This window comes from Malaclemys terrapin, chromosome 4 (assembly GCF_027887155.1).
Source record: "Malaclemys terrapin pileata isolate rMalTer1 chromosome 4, rMalTer1.hap1, whole genome shotgun sequence".
NCBI lineage: Eukaryota > Metazoa > Chordata > Testudines > Emydidae > Malaclemys > Malaclemys terrapin.
Window position 1 is genome coordinate 119,726,423 of NC_071508.1, and position 22,233 is coordinate 119,748,655.

General features: G+C 39.9%; 1 protein-coding gene across 3 annotated transcripts in view; it reads right to left on the reverse strand.

Moving 5' to 3' along the window:
- GALC (galactosylceramidase) overlaps positions 1 to 22,233 on the reverse strand; it is a 59,189-nt gene that overhangs the window by 31,715 nt on the left and 5,241 nt on the right. For all 3 annotated transcript variants that reach the window (XM_054028156.1, XM_054028157.1, XM_054028155.1), the window contains exons 4-7: positions 19,193 to 19,306; positions 16,453 to 16,592; positions 14,226 to 14,264; positions 1,248 to 1,378 (exon numbers count right to left, since the gene is read on the reverse strand). In XM_054028156.1, the coding sequence (XP_053884131.1) occupies positions 1,248 to 1,378; positions 14,226 to 14,264; positions 16,453 to 16,592; positions 19,193 to 19,306 (424 nt within the window). The remainder of the gene's footprint in view (positions 1 to 1,247; positions 1,379 to 14,225; positions 14,265 to 16,452; positions 16,593 to 19,192; positions 19,307 to 22,233) is intronic.

Here is a 22,233-nt window from a genome sequence, read left to right on the forward strand (position 1 = left end):
AGCTTATGCTCCAATACATCTGTTAGTCTTAAAGGTGCCACAGGACTCTGTTGCTTTTTACAGATCCAGACTAACACGGCTACTCCTCTCATACTTCAGAAGAACAGGTTTGTTAACATGAGTCTCAAGCTGCCAATTCCACCCATAGACACTTTCACAATAATGTATTTTAAATTAATAGCTACTAAGAAACATTTGATGCCTTTATTTCCAAAGACACTGTATTAAAAACAGAGTTATTATTTGTCTTCAGGGACTGGCAGCTTGAGTAAGTCAACAGTAATATCAAGCTTAAAAAGAAAAGGCACTTCCAGAGGTTCCTCGTAAGATGAACACATGCTGATAATTTTAGCCCTTTTTACAGTAGTTTTACATCTTCACTTGTTAGATGATTCCTAGATACTAAGGCCAGAAGGGACCATTCTGATAATCTAGTCTGACAGCCTGTACAGCCTCGGCCATAGAACTTCACCCATCCCCCAACTATCCTAGAGCATATCTTTCAGAAAAACATCTAATTTTCATTTTAAAATTGCCAGTGTTGGAGAATCAATACAGGTCTGTAGTTAATTTTAATTTTCTGCTTCTGAGACGCCAGACTAGTATCCAATGAAACTCAACTAGAAAAACATGTCCACGCGTCCAATGGTCATATCGGCCTCCACATGAACAAAGCCTGCCTTCCTAACCTAAACCAGTAACGAGACTCAGCAGATGAATTGAATCAAGCATTGCTAGTTGAATCACAGATGAAGTCATAAGGCTCAATTCACCCTATGGTCTATGACAGTTTTTGCCAGCGTAGACCCTAGGGGAAACCAGCCATAGCAGAATATTTGCAAGAGGGAGGTGTCAAAGCATGTTTTGTGCACCAACTGTAGGAGTTCCAAGCATGCCCCAAAATAGACAGGGCTGGTCAGAGAAGGGGCCTGGGTCTATGACTGAATTGATTGGGTATGCAACTGTCAGCAGATTTTAAGGCTAAGTGCACTCAGATGGAAAACTCAGGTGAAATTTGAAAGGAACCAGGCTAGTACACAAAGCTCTAATGATCACCTCCCTACACCCAACAGAGTACATTATTTAGCAAGAAAGGTTAAGGTATCAAACCTTTGGTGAGAGCTTAGCAAAGCCAAAGCTCCCAGCAAATGCTACCTCTGAAGTTATATATGAGCAACCAGTGGAAATACATGATCAGAGCAGGCTACCAAGAAAGCAGCTTCATAAAAAAGAAAAAAGCGACCTACCCTATGATATCAACCACTTTATGGAGCTCAGAATCGACCATCATGAAAAAGGAAATTGGCTCCCACATGTTATCACTGGCTATGATCCTCACCCGCTGCAGACCTCGTTTATCCATGGTGTACCTTAATAGCTTTTTTAAGTGGAAGGAGAAAAAAAAAAAAAAGTGTGTCAAACTGGCACAAATCCAGGTTTGGAACAGAAAGCGGTTTTCCTTGGTTACCAATTGAACATTTTACAATTTAAAAAAAAATTATCTTCTCTTACACCTCAATACAGAACAGTTATGTCAAGAGTATACTCAGCAAAAAGTGTCAACCATAAGCTGGTAATCAAAATGGACAAAATGTTCTTTTAACACTTTCTGTCAAGCCCTAAAGTTCAGTTAGTCCCAGATTGCACAGTACATAAGGGAGGTTGGGAAAATGAAAAACATTTGATTCTCATTATCTACACTCCGCATGTATGAAAGAAAAAGTTAAACAAGGAAAAGCCAACTACATTTCATGAGATATAGTCTATTTGCAGATCAGTGACTTACAAAACGTCACCAGTTCGATAGTCTGGGTGTGAAGTTACAAGGAATACATACAGAAAAGCATGGACAAGTCTGATCCAAAAGGTATACAACATTTCTGAAATTAAAGCAAATATTTCATAATAAAAACACAATGAAGAACAACTGCATCTCCAGCTGACTGTTTCAGTTTAAAACTGAAGCTACGGAACATAGATAAGGTTTACAGTCCACATTGGGGATATGTGAGGAATTACTCTTATGGAAGTTTTTGTTTCAGAAACAAAGCAAGCTGCTCTCAGACAATACTGTATTTGTTAAAATCATATTTAGATGTCTAAGGAGAAATCACTTTCCAGAACATTCTATTGTTTACATGATACACACGTAAAGTTTGCTGCCTTCAAAATACCATTAACATCATATTAGAGTCAAGAAAACAAAAACGCCAAATAAGGAAAATCTAAAAGCAGAGGTTTCTCCTGCAACATTAGTTCACCCACTTTGCATAGCATCTATTTTGTGGTACATATTAATCATCATGACAGGACTGAAGTTTGAGAAGAAAAACAGGAATAGAAAATGCTACATGCAGAGGGCCAAAGACAGTTCAGTTACTTCTTTGTAAAGATCAGAATCTGAACCAGCATACCACAGGACAGAGCTAACAGCAGAGAATATCAGTTTGAGATTTCCTGACTGTTCAGGTCTTATTTTCTCATAATGTGATATCATTGCTTCTCATCCACATCACAAAACTAGCAAAGTAGAATGTTGAACACTACAATCTCCTGAATTGGCTTCCTTCAAACTTGGATTATTTTATGTCTCAGCATAAAATATAAATAAACCCAGATGGAACTGTCTAGCCTCTGTTCTCTTTGAGCTATGCAAACACGAAAATTCTGATTTACAGGAAAGGCTGCATGGCAGAAAAGAAAACAAGAATTCATTGTTCTATCCCAGCTCTGCCAATGATTCAGCACGTGATCTTGGGCAAGTCACTTCACTTCTGAGTTTCTCCTACTGTAGCAGGATAGTAATAGCTGCCTACCTCACAGGAAGCAAGGCGGCAATTAGCTAGACATCTTCAGACTAGACATGGCCTTTGAGATCATTATTAAGAAGCTACTATCTTGGACATATCATCACCTCATACAAGCAAAAGTCAGAGCTTCCCTTGTTTCCTGGAGGGCCATTCAATTATGAGTCAAAGACATTTGGTTTCCACTAAATTGCAATCATTAACAAACCACGCTACTATGATCATAGCTAAAATCTCTCCTCAACAGCAACTTTTTTCTCACTGATGACAGATCATACCATGATTATTGGGTGACTTGTGTCCTCTGAGAGAAGAATAGAAACTGAAGCATCGTTATCTACCCTACAGAACACCAAGGGCCATGGGGTGTTGCCATTGACTTCTAAGAGGCAGGCTTAATTGTGCATGGATTTCTAAAGACCATGATCATCACAGACCATAATTTGAGCCAACACTTTTTAAAAATCAGATTGGAGACAAGAGAGCTATTACTTGTCATTGAAAAAGTTTTCATTTCCTCATACATATTCACACTGGCCAATGGGCAACATTTAAAATTAACTCTTAGTTACAGAAATACATAATTAAGTTTATCTACATTTCTTATTCTCACTGTATCTACTGATAGAATAAGGATCAGATGAGACATCCTATAATGCCCTCAACGTTTTATATTTGTGTTATTAGCATATGAAGCAGGGGCGTCCTGTTGAGTGAGTTTGCCCTTTCGAAAGTATGGCAAAAAATTTGAGCCTGAAACATGAGACATTTTGTAGGAGATAGCTGAAAAAATAGTAAGTACCTTTCATTTTTGGGGGGATTATAAATTTGAATGAAAAACTAAGCATCTCAACAATAAAAGTTTTCCAAAGAGAAAAGACTTAATGTGCTGTTAGAGATGGATAGCTCTGCAGAATATCTAAGGTATGAAGTGGAGACAAAACCATAGGTCACATCATTCTGCACTTACGTGCATCAAGAAAACCACTCCAACCAAAGGATAAAGTTGGTATTTACGGAGTGGCAGCAGCTCATTAACATTGGGACCTAAATGGCAACTATAAAGTCCTAAACTTCAATCCCCACACTAGCATTCAACAAGAGCAGAGAAAGACAGTGAGACCCTCATCACATAACATAACACTAATATACTTCAGCTTCTTGCACTGGTGGAGGGGAGGGGGGAAACTTAGCAGAAAAAGAGGGAGTGGGTCTGAGAATGAGACACGAGAGGTGTAGGCAGAACGGACTCATACAGGATCCTGAAGGAAAGAACAAGATGCTTGATTCAAGGGTGAGCGAAGGCAGTGAAATAACTCACAGAGCAAACAACATAGCATTGGAAAGGTCAATTATTTCATAGAGTTTAAGGCCAGAAGTGATCTTTCTAAGCATCTAGTCTGTCCTCCTACATAAGACAGGATATAGATTTGATCCCATTATTCCATTTCAGCACGGAAAGGTGGCTGTGTAACAGGGGTGGTCAGAGGAGGAGATTACAGAAGGTGAAAGATGTCTAAGGAATAATAAGGATTTTAGGGGACAGAAGAGGAAAGAACAAGAATATAGAAATGCAGAGAATGAAGCAGATTTGGCTAGAGAGACTGGACATGGGGAGAGATGTAGAGATTAGCTGAAAGACAAGACACTGAGAAGACTGTAGGACATAAAAACCCACCGCTACTGGCACTCTTGTTGACAGTGTCAAACAGAGGCCAAAGATTTAATAAACTTAAGACTGAACTACCCTCCATATATCCTCAATCAGGAGTTAGGCCTATTGGTGGGTCATAGTCTAAAACTTGTATTGTCTCTGCTTATCTTGTGGATATACAGAGGACTTCAGTTTCCAAATGTGTTAATCCAGAAAGTTTCATAAACAAAGTCACATCTAAAAGTAAAAAAATATCATAATTTGCAAGTCACAGTGCTTAGATTTAGAAGTTTTACCTACACTATACAAGTTATAAGGACAAAAGTTTCCTATGCAACAACTAACTCCATGTTAATATTATGTTGAATATTCTCAGATTACATTTTTAAAGCACCATCTCCCAGATAGTTAACATTCAGAAGCTCAACATGTCGGAACGTTACTTTCTTTATAAAATCCTGTTTTAAAGAATGCTCACCCACAACTATAGCACTGAGGTTCTCTCATTTTCCTTCGACAAGCTAAGTGTTCCAGAAATAGCATTCACATCTATACCGCCAACTGTGTCCCTATCTAGCACATGTCTAAAAACAAAGCTTTTCTTCCCAACAGTGCCAATATCTCAGTTTTGATTACCAGGATCTCTTCTTATAATGGTGCATTATAAATTGTAACTCCTGTGCTGTACATGTATGTCATAAGAATTAAGAACAGAGTTATCCCTAAATCCTAAAGAATGTGCATAGCACACGAAAAAACAGAAACACAGTCCTGTCGTGATAAGCTTACCTAGACACAGATCAGCAAGGGATGAGAAACAAAAAGGGGTGTGGGAACGACAAGAGTGACAACAGTAGAAGGTCAGGAGAATGTATTAGATGCAAACAAGTCTTGATAAAGTTTATTTGCATTGTGCACATATTGTAGACCTTTCAAATGCATTAATAAAATTTAGTAGTTGAGGAAGCAAAGATCAGCAAGAAAACAAGAACAGTGGAATGGTGTCAAGCTAGCTGACAGAAGCAAGCAGCAAGTAAGGAGCAGGGTGGATTGATTTAAATCAAGACAATTTAAATCAGCAATTTAAATCACCAACTGGAAAGCCTCGGTTTAAATCATCCATTTTAATCAACTTTCATTCATACTTCAGTTATTTTCTTTAAAAAGGTGCACTCATTGGTTAATATAACCATTAAAATATGTTGGTTTACAAGTAAATACAGCATTTACACTAGATTTGGCACATCTTTTTGCTACCTAAGAAAGTACACTATAACTATGTATATTTATTTAAGCAAATATGTAGTTTAATATTTTCATATTCTTTATTAATTGTATATATTTATTAGATTAGAAAATGGTGAATGATATATTGTTATTTACTGGATAATTAACTTTTTACTCATGATTTGTGTCAAGCTGCATTAGGATGGTACCTGGAATTTAATTAAACACACAAAGTAGCACATACATTATTTTTATTAATCAAAACAATCTTAAATGTTTTGGGTACATAAAACTTCTCTCATCAAAAAATGTTTCACATTTACAATTAAATTATAATAAAGTTTAAGCCAGTGGTTCTCAAACTGTGGGCTGCTTGCGGCCCGATCGGCACAGAGCCGCAGCCCATGACCTCCTCAGGGCCATATAGCTAGTATTAGATGCAGCCCACAATTAGGTTGAGAACCACTGGTTTAGGTCTTAACATATTTTGTATTAAATTCAGATTTAATTTTAAACCGGTTTATTTTTAAAAGAAAAAATAACTTAAACAAAAGCAAAAATGCCCAATTAAAATTTTTAAAAAATCTGATTTTTTTTTTAAATCACTGATTTTTATCCACACTTAAGGAGGGATTTGAGCAAAGTGTCAAAGCATGGGATGAAATAAGTAAGGCTCAGCCTCTTGTGAGAAGATAATCGAAGGAATGCTGTAAAGCTAGCAAAGCACAAAGTAAGAGTACAAATTCAACTTAATCTGAATGGATCCCAAACTCCAAATTTAGACTTTTTTTAAAAAAGTTTGACTTTTTAGGAGGTGCAGGAAATTGTTAGCTGGCCCCCAACATTCTCTAAAATTCCCTTTTGCTCCCAGACTTACCCTACTATCTGAACAGCATCATCAAGATAGGGATCACCTATCATGTCACTTGAAATGTCCCAATCTCCATCTGCAGCGATGATACCAAGGTTCTTTAAACCCACTCTGTCCAAAGTATGGCAAAGTATCTTATTAAGAGATAATACACTTGAAGCATAGCTTTCATCAACCAGCTATCATGACAATATAAATCTGAAAGATTACCGTAATTATATACACTGTAGTATAAAATATTGGGAATATTGCTTTCCAAGTAAAATACATCAACAATAGGGGCTCTCATATAAAAGGGGAAATTACATGTGAACAATAACACAATCGTTAACTTCAAAGTTCAGACAACCATTACTCCAAATGGATGTTTCTCCAGTAGTAAAGTCTCCTCAATGCCTTGTACTATTTCTTGACACACACACACACACACACACACACACACACGCACCTGAATATGTATGCTATGCCCAATGATCCTTGATTGTATTGAGTCAGTATACTAATTGCCATGGATATTTGAATTTATCTAAAGAGAGTCAGTGATGGCAGTAAGTTAATCATACAATAAAGTTTAGAGCTGGAAACACCATAATAAATGTGGACATGAAAGCTGTTCATGCCCTTATTCTGGGGTCTGGATAAAGAAAACAGAATCTGAAATTTAGAAATGGAAAAGATTTGTACTGTGTATTCCTACAAGTGTAGGATTACTACCTACAGAAAACTTTCTAATACACTGTGTTTCAAAAGTTGGTACTTCTACCACTTTAAGAAATTATTCTACAGAATAAATGACATATCAATTAGTTTTTCCCCCAATATTTAGCCTACATTCTCTCGGATTTTAGTCCATTATTCCCAGTGATTTATATCCTCTGTTACCTACTTAAGTAATCTCCCATTCTCTCCTCAGTGTTTAAACATGCTAACATCTACCAATATTTTAAGGATTTGGATACTTTGCAGTAGCTTAGTCTTTTTTCACTTCTCCTCAAGCCTTCAGCTAGACTATAAAGTACTCTGGGCAGGATTCTTTGCCAATCATTTATCTGCAGTTGCTAGCAGAAATAATATTATAGAAATAACATCCCTCCAGTATCTTAATACTTTTTGATGCTCATCTCCAAACCCTCTTCAGTTTGTCACTAGCTTTCTGGTAACGAGATGCCCAGAACATGCCACAAACAATATTCCAGTGGCAGTTAAACCAAGATCGTACAGTGGAATTATCCTCCCTTTTGGTTCTACCAATTCAGCCAGAAACTGCACAACTTATTTTCTTTGGTTTAGAGAAGCTATGGATCTGACCCAGTAGCCTAGTAACACAAGGTTTAGGACTGAGATGTGCCCTCATTCTCAGGTGGCATGGAGGTGCACTATAGAAAGAGTACATATACCGGTTCAAGGGAGACTCCTTTCGCTCACTTGAAGATTAGTTTATATAAGCTCTTTAAAAAATATCTTGAAAAATCTTATGGACAGGTAAAGTGGAGAGTAACTGGAGTAAGACAATAGTATGTGGGAATATTTCTTCTTTCTCCCCAGAAGAAGCTGCAGTATTCCTGGGATTACACAGCAAAACACAGCAACAGAAATCCAAGCCTAGAAATACAAATAGCTGATAAGCAACTAGCCCTAAAATATAAAAACTATCAGTAACTAGTCCATCAGTGAGAAAGATCATGACAGTATTATGGATGACCAGTGTTTACTGAACAGGTGACCTTCACTAAAACAGATTCACACAACTGTAGAATAACTTTCTGCCAGTGATTCCAAAGTAAATCTTCCTAAAATTCTGGGTCTGTCTCATTTTCTAAACATAGGGAAGTAATTCAGTTAAATTAACTAATCTAACTTCACATGCTAAAAACTGAGCATAATGAAACATTAAGCAATTCTAATCAAACTGATCTCCACTGTATCTAACCAAGGTTTCAAACACACAGGATATTAGACCAAAAACAATTATATGTATCCAGTAAGTGTTTCAACAGGCAAGAGCACAACTGTGAGTTCATACAAGTCATGTATTTTCCATGTGATCAGGAATTCAAGGTGGGTGCTCTGCCAGATGCCAAAGAACTTCTAACAGCAGGGGTGCCAAAACAATTTTTATATTGGGGTGCCAAGAGCCATTGAACCAAACTCTGAACCCTGTATATCAGGGAAAGCAACCTTTGGCACGCGGCCCATCAGGGAAATCCACTGGCAGGCCTGGACGGTTTGTTTACCTGCAGCGTCTGCAGGTTCAGCCCATCACAGCTCCCACTGGGCATGGTCTGCCATTCCAGGCCAATGGGGACTACGGGAAGCGGTGGCCAGCACATTGCTCGGCCCACACCGCTTCCTGCAGCTCCCATTGGCCTGGAACAGCGAACCGCGGCCAGTGGGATCTGCGATCGGCCGAACCCGCAGACGCTGCAGGTAAACAAACCATGCTGGCCCACCAGTAGATTTCCCTGACAGGCCGTGCGCCAAAGCGTATATCCTGCTGTGTATAATGGAAACCACTTGAAGCCAGTGGGTGCAGCAGCAACCTCCACATCCCTAGTTCCAGCATCTCTGTCTATCAGTGTCTGTTTGGCATTTCTAAAGTGACAAACCAAAGACCATTCTCAAACCTGCCAGTCAATCATTCTTGAACATTGCTGTCGTACTCACTATGGTCTCAATTCTGCATTCATTGAAGTCAATGTCAAAACTCCCATTGACTTTAAAGGGTGCAGGATCAGGCCTTGAATGAGTTTTCAATGAATATTACCCCTATGGAAAAGTCCTATGCAATTTAATAGGGGTGAAGCCAACAGGGTTTTACATAGGTTTTTAGAGTAACTTCTAGAATTTAACAAAATAATAAATTCCTTTTTCTAGGTTGTTTGAACCATACTATATAGTTCTATAGCAGGGATACAAGTTTTATAACATTGTCTGAGATGGTTAAAAAAAAAAAGTTACAGAATTTAATGGAAAATAGGACTTCTCCTCAAGGGTAGAAAACATTTCCCAAAAGCATATTTTGAACTTGTAATCAGGAGTTTTCATGCCAGAAACCTGATTCTAAAGTTTACACTCCTAGTTAAAATTATTCATTCCTCAGCTTACAGAAGTTGTTGATAAGGTGTACTCAGTTTTAGATAAGAAAAGAATAGTAGTTTTTCCTGGCTAATACAATGTGTGGAGTACATGGAGTATAGTGTGATACAGAGGTTTTATCTGCATGAATCAGGTGAGGCTGCATTACTCACAAGAGCAAAAGCCATAGGGGAGGTCATTCCAAGTTCACATCGATAAAAATCTTTAACAGCATATCACACAGTCACCTATCCTGAATGTGCTACACGTTATAGAAAAAAAGTGTTTTGAAAATTGCGATGTTTTTAATCCCTCCAAATGTAAATCCAGACTCCATTAGTAACTGCATTCCTTCTGAGTTCTGCACAGTTGAAACAGAAAATGACTACATATAACATTGCATATTTAAAAGTCAGATGTCAGGTCTTTCATGGGCTAGCATAAGCACTAGGAATCTTCTCTAATAATTGATACAGCACTTCCATTTCTAGGCCTGAAGTGTTGTTGTAAGATACCAGATCACAAACCTCTTAACTCAGCAAGGATGGAATATTACCAATTCAGTAGTGTAATTATTTTCAGCAGGAGGAGGGGAGTGAAGCCAGAAGAACACTATTTCTGTGACAACTGGACTTTTAAATATGATAGCTGATTTAAGGACATGTCTACAATGCCCGGAAGTTCAGCCCCAGGGGGATGTGAATAGAAGTGCACACCAACCTGTGCTGTAACTTCCCCATGTAGATGCTGCGGGTGTGAATTTAAAGGTCAAAGATGCTGATTTGAAACATCAGAATAAGTATCAGGTACACAGAATGGTGGGCAAAACAAGTAGCATAGTAAATATAATGTATCACATGATATCATCAAGTGTGAATATCATATATTCCTTACAGAAAATATGTCAATAATCCTGTTTTTTGTAACTACTTATCCCAGAGGTTGTTAAACCTCTAAATTTTTTTTTTTTTTTTTTTAATATACGAGTTACAGTCCCTCGGCCCACGCCGCTTCCAGCAGCTCCCATTGGCCTGGAGCAGCGAATCGTGGGAGCCGCGATCGGCCAGACCTGTGGACGCGGCAGGTAAACAAACCGGCCCGGCCTGCCAGGGGCTTTCCCTACACAAGCGGCATCCCAAGTTTGGGAAACACTGTCCCAGGCTAATCCCACCTACTATAGAGGTGGTCCCTAAGAAGACTTATGGTTTAAGGCAGTGGTTCTCAACGCACCACCCACGGGCTGCATGCAGCCCAATTAGCCCACAGCTGCAGCCCAGCTGTGCGCTAAAAAAAAATTCTAAATTTTCTGCTCTGGTCTGGCTGGTCTTGCTAAAGGGGAGACAGGGTCTTGCAGCCTGCACCAGCACTCCTGCCAGCAGGAGGCTAGTGAGTGCCGCAGTGGGGCAGAGGGCAGGAGAGTGGGTCCGTGGATAGGTTGGGGGCGCTCTGGGAACTAGGGATTTGCCCGAGGTTTTAGGTGAGGTTCCTTTCCTGGGCCCCCTTCTCGGGTCTTGGCTGCTGGCCCCCTGGGCGCTCCGCTCCTTGCCCAGCTGCTGGGGGTCCCGGCTGCTGGCTGGCCGTGGGTCCCGACCCCACATTGTGGCAGTGGGGTCCGGCTGTTCGGTCCACGCTCAGGGCTCCACTCCTGGCCCTGCTCTGGACAGGGGCGCTGGGCATAGGGGACTGTGGGCAGTTTCAGGGTGGGGGATGCCATGGTTCTCAACCGGCAGCCCACAATGATAAACAGGTTGAGGACCACTGGTTTAAAGGATAATACCAACTGCATATCATGGGGACAGATTCTGCCAAGCTTATTTACTTTTAGGACTTTAATAGGACTATTTTGAGTCAGGTACAATTCAAGGTGAGCAAGACTGGCAGAATCTTGTCCAAAACTTGGAGGGTCTAGGAAGCCAACCTACTAAAACAGTGACAGAACTAAACTGCAGCTGTATTAGTTTATTCTGGCACATGGTAGGATTATGTCCTCTTCATAAGAGTTAAATACCCACTTGGAAGTAGAAACAAAATCCTCTCCTCTCCCGGCAGATCAGGCAAAATCCAGCATATAGGGACAAGATACATTTGTCTAAGGAAAGCTTTACCCAACCAGAACCTATCCACTAACCAATAAGGAGCTGCAAACGTAAGGCTAGTATATGGTACAGTAAAAAATCCTCTTCCTCCTCAATGGATGACACTGTTCCGAAAGACTTAATCCCAACAGGTGTTCAGTATCCTCAACCCCTATTAAATTAAATGGCAGTGGATGGCACTCATCACTTTGCAGGATCGTGCCCTTTGTTTTCAAGTGAGCAGTGCTCTATTTAAGCCAACCCCAGCTCCTGAGCAAAGAGCAGATCGTTTCCTTCTTAAGGAGAGAGATGTTGACTAAAGTGACCTATCCTATTAGTGGAGCCTAAATACTCTGTGGTTTCAGAGTAAACCAACAGCATTTTTCTAATAATAGGTGTATGGGATAAACAAAATCTAGTTTCAGAAGAACTCACATGTAGTTGGGCCAAGTTAAAAATCAAACAATTCAATCGGCCACAAAGCTTTTCTCAGAAAACTGCCTCAATGACTGCAAGTCTGTACTGCTGTATAGAGGCATTTATTGCTTAAGTGCCAAGTTAGCTTTGCTTGGATTTAAAATTGTATGGCAAGCAAAGGTTGAATGGGAAAAAGGGAATGTTTTCTGTATAACAGAAGAAAGTGAACATGAAGAACACAGAAATAAGTGTTAACTTTATGAACACAGGCAAATTTCTTAAGACATATGGAAGTCAAAAAATAACATTAAAAAATCCCCCACAGTTTCTATAATAAATTATCTATCCAATTGTTCAGGCCCAATATAGTGAATGAAACCCAACAATATTAAGATTTACCAATAATTACATTAGAACTATTGGCTTGACTCAGTTCTAATATAATCATGTGTAGAAAAAACTATAAACTCTATGGCAAACAAAGTTCTATAGCAGTTCTATAATTAATAGAGTAATCTAGTCTGGGATCCAATCCTTGTTCACTTCTATGGAAAATTCAATGTCAGTCCATAGATAATACAATCCAGTATTAAATTTAAGAGAAAAATAAATTTTATTTCCTAAAGATTAAAATGCAACAAAAGAGAATTGAATTTAAGGTAGAAACCGTTTACCTGCCTTAATAAAATTTCACTTTAATGTTACATGTCCTACTACACATCTTCTGTCAACGGTAAGTATTTTTGGTTTTGAGTCACCATCAGGGCCTTGTCATGTGAAGGGCTGAGCTACTTTAACTTCCCTTTATTTTAAATGGGTGTTGAAGAAGTTTGGCCTCTTGCAAAATTTAGCTTTGGAAGTGGTGTGTAGTTCCCCTGATAAGGTACGATGGGTATTTGTGAGAAAACTTCCAGTTCAACCATGACAAATAGAATTAAACATATACTCTGCATTTCATTAAGAACTTATAATTGGTACCATAATGAAAACCTTATACGAGTTCTGTGGTGATAAGATAAAGGATGATGTTATCATTCCCAGTGGAATTTCTGTAGATTTTCAACTGGTTCCAGTTGGCAACTAGGTTTTGGAACAATGCAACATGTCTACTGGGCTACAGGCCCTTCAGTAGCAGCCAGTAGAAATCAAAAGTGACCACCCTGAAGGATCCTAATGGTGTCTACTGGAGTTTCCATTAGGGATGAGAGTTCCATATGTACCTTCCTCACATGAGAGCATTACCATCCACAATTTAAGGTGATACTATCCTGACTTCAAAGCAATTTTATTTCAGCCACTTAAATTTGAAGAGAGAGATCTGACCCTGAAGGCACTTCACGCCTGGAACCACTATGGGCAACAATGGGAGTTCAGTGGGCAGTGTATTTGCAGGCAGAGCCCTGCAGCAGGACTGGGATCCCGCAGGACCCACTGCCATAATAGTGGGAGCAGAAAAAATGTACTTTGTTGCAGGTGGGATTGGGGGGGTGAGGGGAAACAGACTGCAGTAATTTTCAGAAAACACACTAAATCTCTTGTCAGTTTGTCATAAATAGAATTTCAGCAATGTAAAGCCATATTTTTTAAATAAAGGTTTTAATGCTTAAATGTAAGTGAGAGATATAATAAACATCAACTCTCTTTCTAACAGAAAAGTAAGTATTTTTTACATGGTTTAAGCAAGATTTGTTTTATTCTTTTAGTGGTGAAAATTGTGTCCAAATTCCATTTATATATAAAACCAACTGTGGAGTTTTGGGGGGATTTTTTAGTGTAACATGGGGAAATCTGTCTTTTGCAGGATTTGTGGGATATAAGGTTTTTGCAAATGGGAACAGGATAAACAAGAAACAATGCAGGAGCAGGTGGGAGTGGGTATTGCAGGGCGGGACAGGAGTGGGATTAAAAAATAGTCCCGCGCAGGGCTCTACTTGCAGCATTGAACCCTAACTCAGTCAAATTCAGAAGAGCTGATCAACCTACATACAACTGCCAAAACACTTTATTTCTAAGTTTAAAAAGTCATTTACACATACAGATAAAATATAGTAGCACTGTACATACAATTAATATGGGAAAGAGATAAAATCATTACATACCTTGATATATTTGCGGTTAAATGACCTTTCATTCCATATCTATAGAACAGAACATAAAAAGCAATTTCAAAAATAAACGTATTAGTCTGAAGAGTAAAATTAATCACATCAATACAAAAAAGGGAAGTTTTAATCTGTAAAATTATACAGCCACTATTGTAACTGAATTCTGTGGCTTCAGATTCTTGTGTAAGGAGAGAGCAACTCCACTTGCTTTTGTTATTGGTTCTAAAGGTGGCAGCTTTAAATAAAGTTCAAAGGCCCCTAGACATAACTACCTATCTTCCTTCTGAAAAGGAATAACTTGCCTATTAGCAGATTTCTACATTTACACAAGCCAAAGACTGCAGATTTGAACTTGCACATTCTAACGTTACTGGACTGATTTCAGAAGTCCCATCAAAACACATGCATTGAAAAGGCTTCTGAAGTTCCTCATATATTAAGAAAACAATTGATGGTATCTAATCTGTACCACATCTGCTGCAAGAAGAGGTGGCTATGAAACCGTTAAAACAGCTAACTGGCAATGAGTTTCTCTTGCTCAATACAGTCTTCGCTATTTCCCCATTTTTAAGACACCATAACCAAAGGGTTCTACCAAACAAAATATCACCAAGAGCATATAGTCTACAGAAATGAAGCTTCCACTTAGAAATATTTCCATCAACTTTATAAAGGCCAAACATTGTTTACTGTATAATATAATGCTGAAGCCAAACACAGCATAACTCAAATAATTATGAGAAATTTAGACACCAAGAGCTCCATGCTATTCGCAGGGAAGTGAATATTCCAAAGGCAAAACAGAAATAAAACTGCCCTTCAGAAATATCGTCCTCATTCACTGACCATGGGGATATAAAAATCTACCCAGGCAGAAAGGACTTAACAATATCCAGGGGTGGAAATAGCCTCCAGCTGAGGCAAACAAATCAGATAACACATTCTCTGTGCTGCTGAAAGGTGTGTGTGAACTCTGGGGTCCATGGACTGCAGTTTCAGAATTCCAAACTAGGTTTCCACCCCTTCATATTTAACAAGTTGAGCACACTGCTACAGCTTCAAAATAGTCAGTGGACCAAGTTCAGTCCTGTAACATGTGGGTGAAATTCCACTGAAATCAGATGCAAAGTCCCCAGATCTCAGGTGATCTGCCACTTTCTTTCATTCTAGCTATAAGAAACAATCTGTTTAAATAAGAAAATAAACAGCACAGTCCCTCTACTCGCTTACAAACACATGCACCTCAGGATCACGTAGTTTACCACTAAGGGGGAACTTGTATGTTGTTGCTCCTTTGCAAAATATTGTCAGCATATCACTGCATTACATAGTATCAGAGGGGTAGCCGTGTTAGTCTGAATCTGTAAAAAGCAACAGAGGGTCCTGTGGCACCTTTAAGACTAACAGAAGTATTGGGAGCATAAGCTTTCGTGGGTAAGAACCTCACTTCTTCAGATGCAGTACTTCTGTTAGTCTTAAAGGTGCCACAGGACCCTCTGTTGCTTTTTACTGCATTATATAGGTCAGGGATCGGCAACCTTTGGCACAGGGCTCCCCAGGGTAAGCTGCATGCTAAAGGTTGCCGGTCCCTGACATAGGTCATATAACCTAGGTTTGGAAAGTTCTCAAACTTCACTTAATACATTTTGAGTTACTATCTATGAACTTCAAACCGCACAAGACAAAGTCAGCCATTCATTTTATACAGTTTAGAGTACAGAACCCTCAAATACTGAAAATCAGCATTGCATCCACTAAGGCCTTGGCTACACTGGCGCTGTACAGCGCTGCAACTTGCTGCGCTCAGGGGTGTGAAAAAACACCCCCCCGAGCGCAGCGAGTACAGCGCTATAAAGTGCCAGTGTAATCAGAGCCTGCAGCGCTGCACGCTTGCTCACGGTGCTGCAAGCTATTCCCCTCGGAGAGGTGGGGTACATACAGCGCTGCAAGAGCTCTCTTGCAGCACTGGCGGCACGACTACACTCACGCTTCACAGCGCTGCCACGGCCTAAGAATAGCAAAACAAAGCCAGCCCATGTGACTTCTGCCTGCTCCACCAGAAACCAGAGGCAAACATAAGGCTCTGGATATGGAATGATTTGTTAACTGGCTCCCACAGAGTGATTGGGAGATGGGAGTGGAGAATCAAAATCAGGGACTAACAAAGAACAATTATGAAACAGACAAACAAACAGAAATTTGAGATGTGTACTTTACTGACCCCAATATAATCAATGTCCAAATTGTGATACTGCTTGGCACCTAGAATCCAGGAAACAATATAGTAAACAGTGACATCCGGATGATTATAGGGCCAGTTCTGACCCCTCCCTATCCATCCAGGAAATGCCCAAGGTAACCCTACAAAGAGAAAAATCAAAAGAGAAGGATAGTTAATTAGGCGCACAGCATACATCAGTAAGAAACAAGAGCAAGCCACCGCCTATATTAACTGAAAGATGCAAGGAAAGATCCTCATTGCAAATCAGTGTAGTTCCATTGACTTCAATGAAATTATGCTTCATTTACACTAGCTGAGAATCTAGCACAAACTGTACATCCTTAGTGAAATCTTTCCACCTAAGAATCTATCTTTAGGCAATGACAATCATCTACCCAACATATCGTGCTTGACTGGCTCAAATGATGAGTTACATCTAGTAAAATAAAAATAATAATAATTAAACCCACTATTCTTGAACTGCAGGATCAAGCAATACATTCTGTTGTATCTCAACACAAGAGTCTGATCCTGCTCACCATAGGCTCTTAGTCCACTGCAGTGAATGGGACTAATCTCTCAAGTAAGGCAAGGATTTGGTCCTATTTTAATTCTTGTACCATAACTGGTCTGTTTTCTTTTTAATGATTATATAAAAAACAAATTAAATTCTGCTTCCAAAGTTTCTGTGGGCTTTTCAGGACACGGACTGTCTTTTATTCTATGTTTATACAACACAACGGATTTCTGATCCTCGTCTGTAGACTCTAGGTACTCCCACAGTAATCTAGTTCATGCCCCTTGCAGTGATGCACCGTTAAATTTCCCTATGGGAGGAAGAGCGCCATCCTTCACTCATTCTTTATATATAAAGATGGTTCTCGCCAAATATTCCTGACTATAAACCATTAAGCAACACTAAACTACAAAACAGCATAATTCATGACGTAGGCAACTTTTCCAGTTAGAACTCTGAGACAGTGCAAATGGTTCAGGGGGCAGAGTAGGCAGTGTGGTCATTACGCAGGTGAAGAAATGCACGAGAGCAAGGTATCAGAACAGGTGTGACAGTAAACCAGTGATCAAATAGGAGGAAGACAGCATAGAGATTGGTTTCCAAGAACTCAAAATGATTTCAGTCATTAAGAAGATTAAAATAGCAAACATGTTAACACTTAAAGACAATAGACTTGCTGTAAAACTGTGCTTGGACAGATTCTCCTATGTGTATGTGTATGCAATCTTATTTCGGCAACACTTATATTGCAATACAAATGTTCATACTGAGTTTATCAAACAGGCAAACTGTATAAACTGAATAAATAGTGGAGACATAAATTACAGTACACCCTGGCTATAACGAACCCCAGGGGATCCAAGCCATTTGTTTGGTATAGCTAGGGATTCGTTACAACGAGGGAGGGGGACAGCTCTGCCACAACGAGTGATGGGGGACAGCTCAGCCGACCCTGAGGCCACAGGACCTTGGTGAGGAGAAAGAGAGCTCCTCCTCCAGCTGCTCCTGTACTTTTTAGGGGCAACTTTGGTGTGAGCATAATAGTGGCACAGTGGCAAGGTGGACCTATCAGTTCTCCAGGAAGATTCTGTAGTTAAGGCGCTTTGATTAAGTAGATTAGAAAGTCCACAGCAACCTGCAATAAATTTGTCAATGAAGCTTTTTACTGAATTATATTATTCATTTTCATATACAAATATAGGGTTTTTCATTATTTTGATATTAAATTCAATTTAATTTACTCTGCCTCTAAGTCTCTCATTTTCAAATTGCCATAGACTGATTAAGAATTAACATCTTATAACTGGATTAAAGATGTGTCAGAGGGGAAGCCGGAGGTTTTGGCAACGGGGTAAGGAATTCTAGGGTCATTTGGAACATGGGAGGTGGGTTTGGAATTATGGAATTACACATGAGCTTGGTAACTCAGACACCCACTCCAAATCACTGCATTGGTTCACATTCAGTTCAGGTTTGGAACATTTTCTCTGCAGCCATAAAAGAATAGAAACCATTTTTTAGTTTAAATGACAACTTCTAGTTTGGAACACATTTCAGTGGCAACAGATAGATTCCACAGCTGGAGACACAGGGCTCTGACTTGAATCGAACAGAACAGTAAAGGCCTCACAGAACTTGTCTACCCATTTGAGGTGAAAAATCAGAAGTCAAAGCACATTTGTTTGAGTTAGTTTTTGAAAGCATTTGATAGAAGTCTGAAGGAAATAAATAGAGTCCTCGAAGATATGAAAAGTTAGTTTATTGTGTGTAGGATTAGAAAAGATTCCTCCTAAAAAGGGTATCTGGGAAAAAGGAAGAATGAGCACGCATAATGTGGGGGATTCTTAGTCTTGAATGTATTGTCTCTAGCCTTTGGATCTCACAGTGTGACACTCTCATACTGACTGTTTTAGTTTAGTGATTTAGGCCAAACAAATATCACCCAGCACTGGGGAGAAGAGGGAAGAAAAAAAAAAAAAAAAAAAAACACCACACACACACCAAACACAAGGCATTGTCACAATAAAACCTTACAAAATTCACACAATAATATTCTTTAAAAGGAGAGGTAAGACAAATTGGAGGAACTCTGACTGTACACTGGCTAATGTGACAAAGAATACTTTGTTTCATTAACGCTAAGGAGCCAAATAAGAATGAGCCAGGTATGAAATCGTGTTTGAAAACCGGAAGACAGAACATTGAGAAAACCCAAGCCCTTACCAATCAATTTAATGTTGGGGTTCCTCTTTTTAGCTTCTTTCATTAGCCACCACTCATAGCCCCGGAAATAATTCTCATCGTTTTCATAGTGCATGTGGGAGGGTTCAGTACCATCTACAGAGGAAACAACAAAGATATTTCACTAAATTGTTTTCTGTGTCATGACAAATTCCTATGTATCTTAGGGGGTTTTTTAATATTGCTCATCACCAGAATATCTAGGCAATTACCGCAAGCACAGTTCATGCATTCTTTGAAGTAAATTTGAAAGCAAAGTGAACAATGGAAGCCAACATGAATGACTAGCCATCCCTCCCTCTTAGAGTACATCACCTCTGCAAGCGGAGCACATGTAGACATGCAGCACATGTAGACATACCCCAGCTAGCTTTAATCTATTTAGTGCGTGTACCGATAGCAGTGAAGCCACAGGCACCATGGGCTAGCTGCCTAAGTAAGTACCCAGAGTCCTGGGTGGGCTTCTACAGCCCACGCTGCAGCAGCTGCACTGCTGTTGGTACTTATGCTAGCTAAATTAAAGCTAGTCAAGTACGTCTGCACATGTTGCAATTACACCTTTGATTGCAGTGCAGATGTTAGGCTGTGGCTATACGTACAGTGGCATGTAGAGCAGTGGTTCTCAAACTCTCTCGGCCCGCGCCGCTTCCTGCAGTCCCCATTGGCCGCGATGCGGCAGGTAAACAAACCGGCCCGGCCCACGAGGGGCTTTCCCTGAACAAGCGGCGGCCCTAGTTTGAGAACCACTGATGTAGAGTATAGGCACTACACACGTAGCTACACACCGCACTGAAAGGCAGGCTGCATTCACACTTGTCACTGCGGCGTGTAGCTATACATGGCAAAAGACTCCAGCAGCAGGAAAAGACTCTGGCTAACCGCTGCCAGAACCTTTCACTGCAGTGAGGAAATGCTCCAGTGGGGAGGGGGGGGGGGGGGGGAGCTGCCATTATCCTTTCCCCACAATTTTCCCTTGCTGGAGACTAACTGTGACAGGGAAAGACTCAGGTAGCAGGGAGGCAGCAAGACACTAAACTGCTGAAAATAGTACTGTTGATAAGGGAAGCAGAGCTGACTGTGTAGACTATATACCCTGGGGGTTCAATTGTGTAATGCAACACTCTACAAAGCCGCAGTTCATTATCCACACTGCTAGTGACGTGCAGTGTCTGTATTCTACATGCCGCATAAGTGTAGACATAGCCTATGTCTGTTGACCATGATCAAGTACAGTATCAGTTTAACATGATTATGTTTTCTGTCAAAGGGACTATGCCCTATCCTTGCAGAAGGATTGATTGATGATCTAGTTGATTTTTTATATCCCCAATTACTGTGATGCTAAGTCTATCTTCAATATTATTTTGGGCCAAGGAATCACAGCATGAACATTATCACAATAGTATCAGGAGGAGAACAAAAAAATATTTTCACCATCATGGAAGGACTCTGAGCTGAGAAACAACAGGCAGCGTGGCACAGATTACTGCATGTTTACTTCTTGGGGGCAAGAGAAACACATGGGGAGGAAACTTGTTATGAAACCAAGAGTTCAGTTAAAACTACACTATATCATAATAATGAAAAGTTTCCCTTTCATATAAGATTTGGACTAGTATTACTGAGGGGTTTCTCTACTGCTGGAAGAAGTTCTGGGATTCACCATATATTATTCAATTGTTTTAGCAAAAGATAAACTCAAGTTTTGTGCAGTTACACACTGACCATCACTGAACAATGCAAGTCAGATAATCGGCAAACCATTAGGATTTGAACACTTTAAAATTGTGGCAGTAATAGGGGAGGATAGTTCTCCCCATTAGAGGGATAATAGCAAATCTCATTTTTTAGAGAATGGCCAGAAACTACAGTGATGTGTGTGTTAGACATAGACTGAGTATGCAAGCACATACAGGACTGTGAACCAAGAACTCTTGAGTTCCAGTCCTGGCTCTGTCACAGACCAAGGCCAAGGGCAAGTCCCTTCATCTCTGTACCTCAGTTTCCTCATCTGAAAACCAAGACACTACTTACCAGGACTAAATAATGTTAGTACAGTATTTTCAAGAAGAGATAGATAGATAGATCTCTCTCTCTGTGGACACGCATGAGTCCACTTTTTCTGCCAGCAACATACTGACTGACAATCTCTGTTGAACATCAATTAATTCCTGTCAAAAAAGTGGACTTTTAGACATCCAGGACTGTAGGTACCAGAGTATTAACGTTTAATGCCCAGAATCTAGTCAGTAATAGTCGCACTTACACACCTCGCCAGAGCTGTCAAAAAGTATGAAAATGGAGCATTAAGACAGACAATACTCATATCAATCAAACCCAATTAACACACCACTCATCTTTATGTCACAGAAACTGATTTTCTTAGGCAAGTGTGACTTCCAAATAAGGAAGCAGAACAAAGAACTATCTTGTTCTAAGTAAGGTTTATATCTAGTTCACACAGCGGAGCTGACACCTGAGAAACACTAAAGCTATTCAATATTATGGCTGGAACCCTACAATACATCTCACTAGCATGATCTCCCTGTCCATTGGGAGCAGATATTATTTTGTTCTAGAATACACCATAGCCCTGGTCTACACTAGAGGGAGGGAAATCGATCTAAGCTATGCAACTTCAGCTACATGAATAACGTAGCTGAAGTTGATATACTTAGACCTACTCCCCACGGTGTCTTCACTGCGGTGAGTCGACTGCTGCTGCTCCCGTCAACTCTGCCTGCGCCTCTCATGGCGGTGGAGTACAGGAGTCGACGGGAGAGCACTCGAGAGTCAATTTATCGCATCTAAACTAGATGTGATAAATCGACCCCCGCTGGATCAATCGCTGCCCGCAGATCTGGTGGGTAGTATAGACATACCCATACTAAGTAACAGTCTGTACCACAGTTCTTTTGTAAAAAAAGACCCTCCCCACACTAATTCAAGAAATGGTACTAGAAACCTGCTAGCAGCAAACATTTTTAGACATGGTAGTGCAGTCCCAAGTGTATCATGTAGAG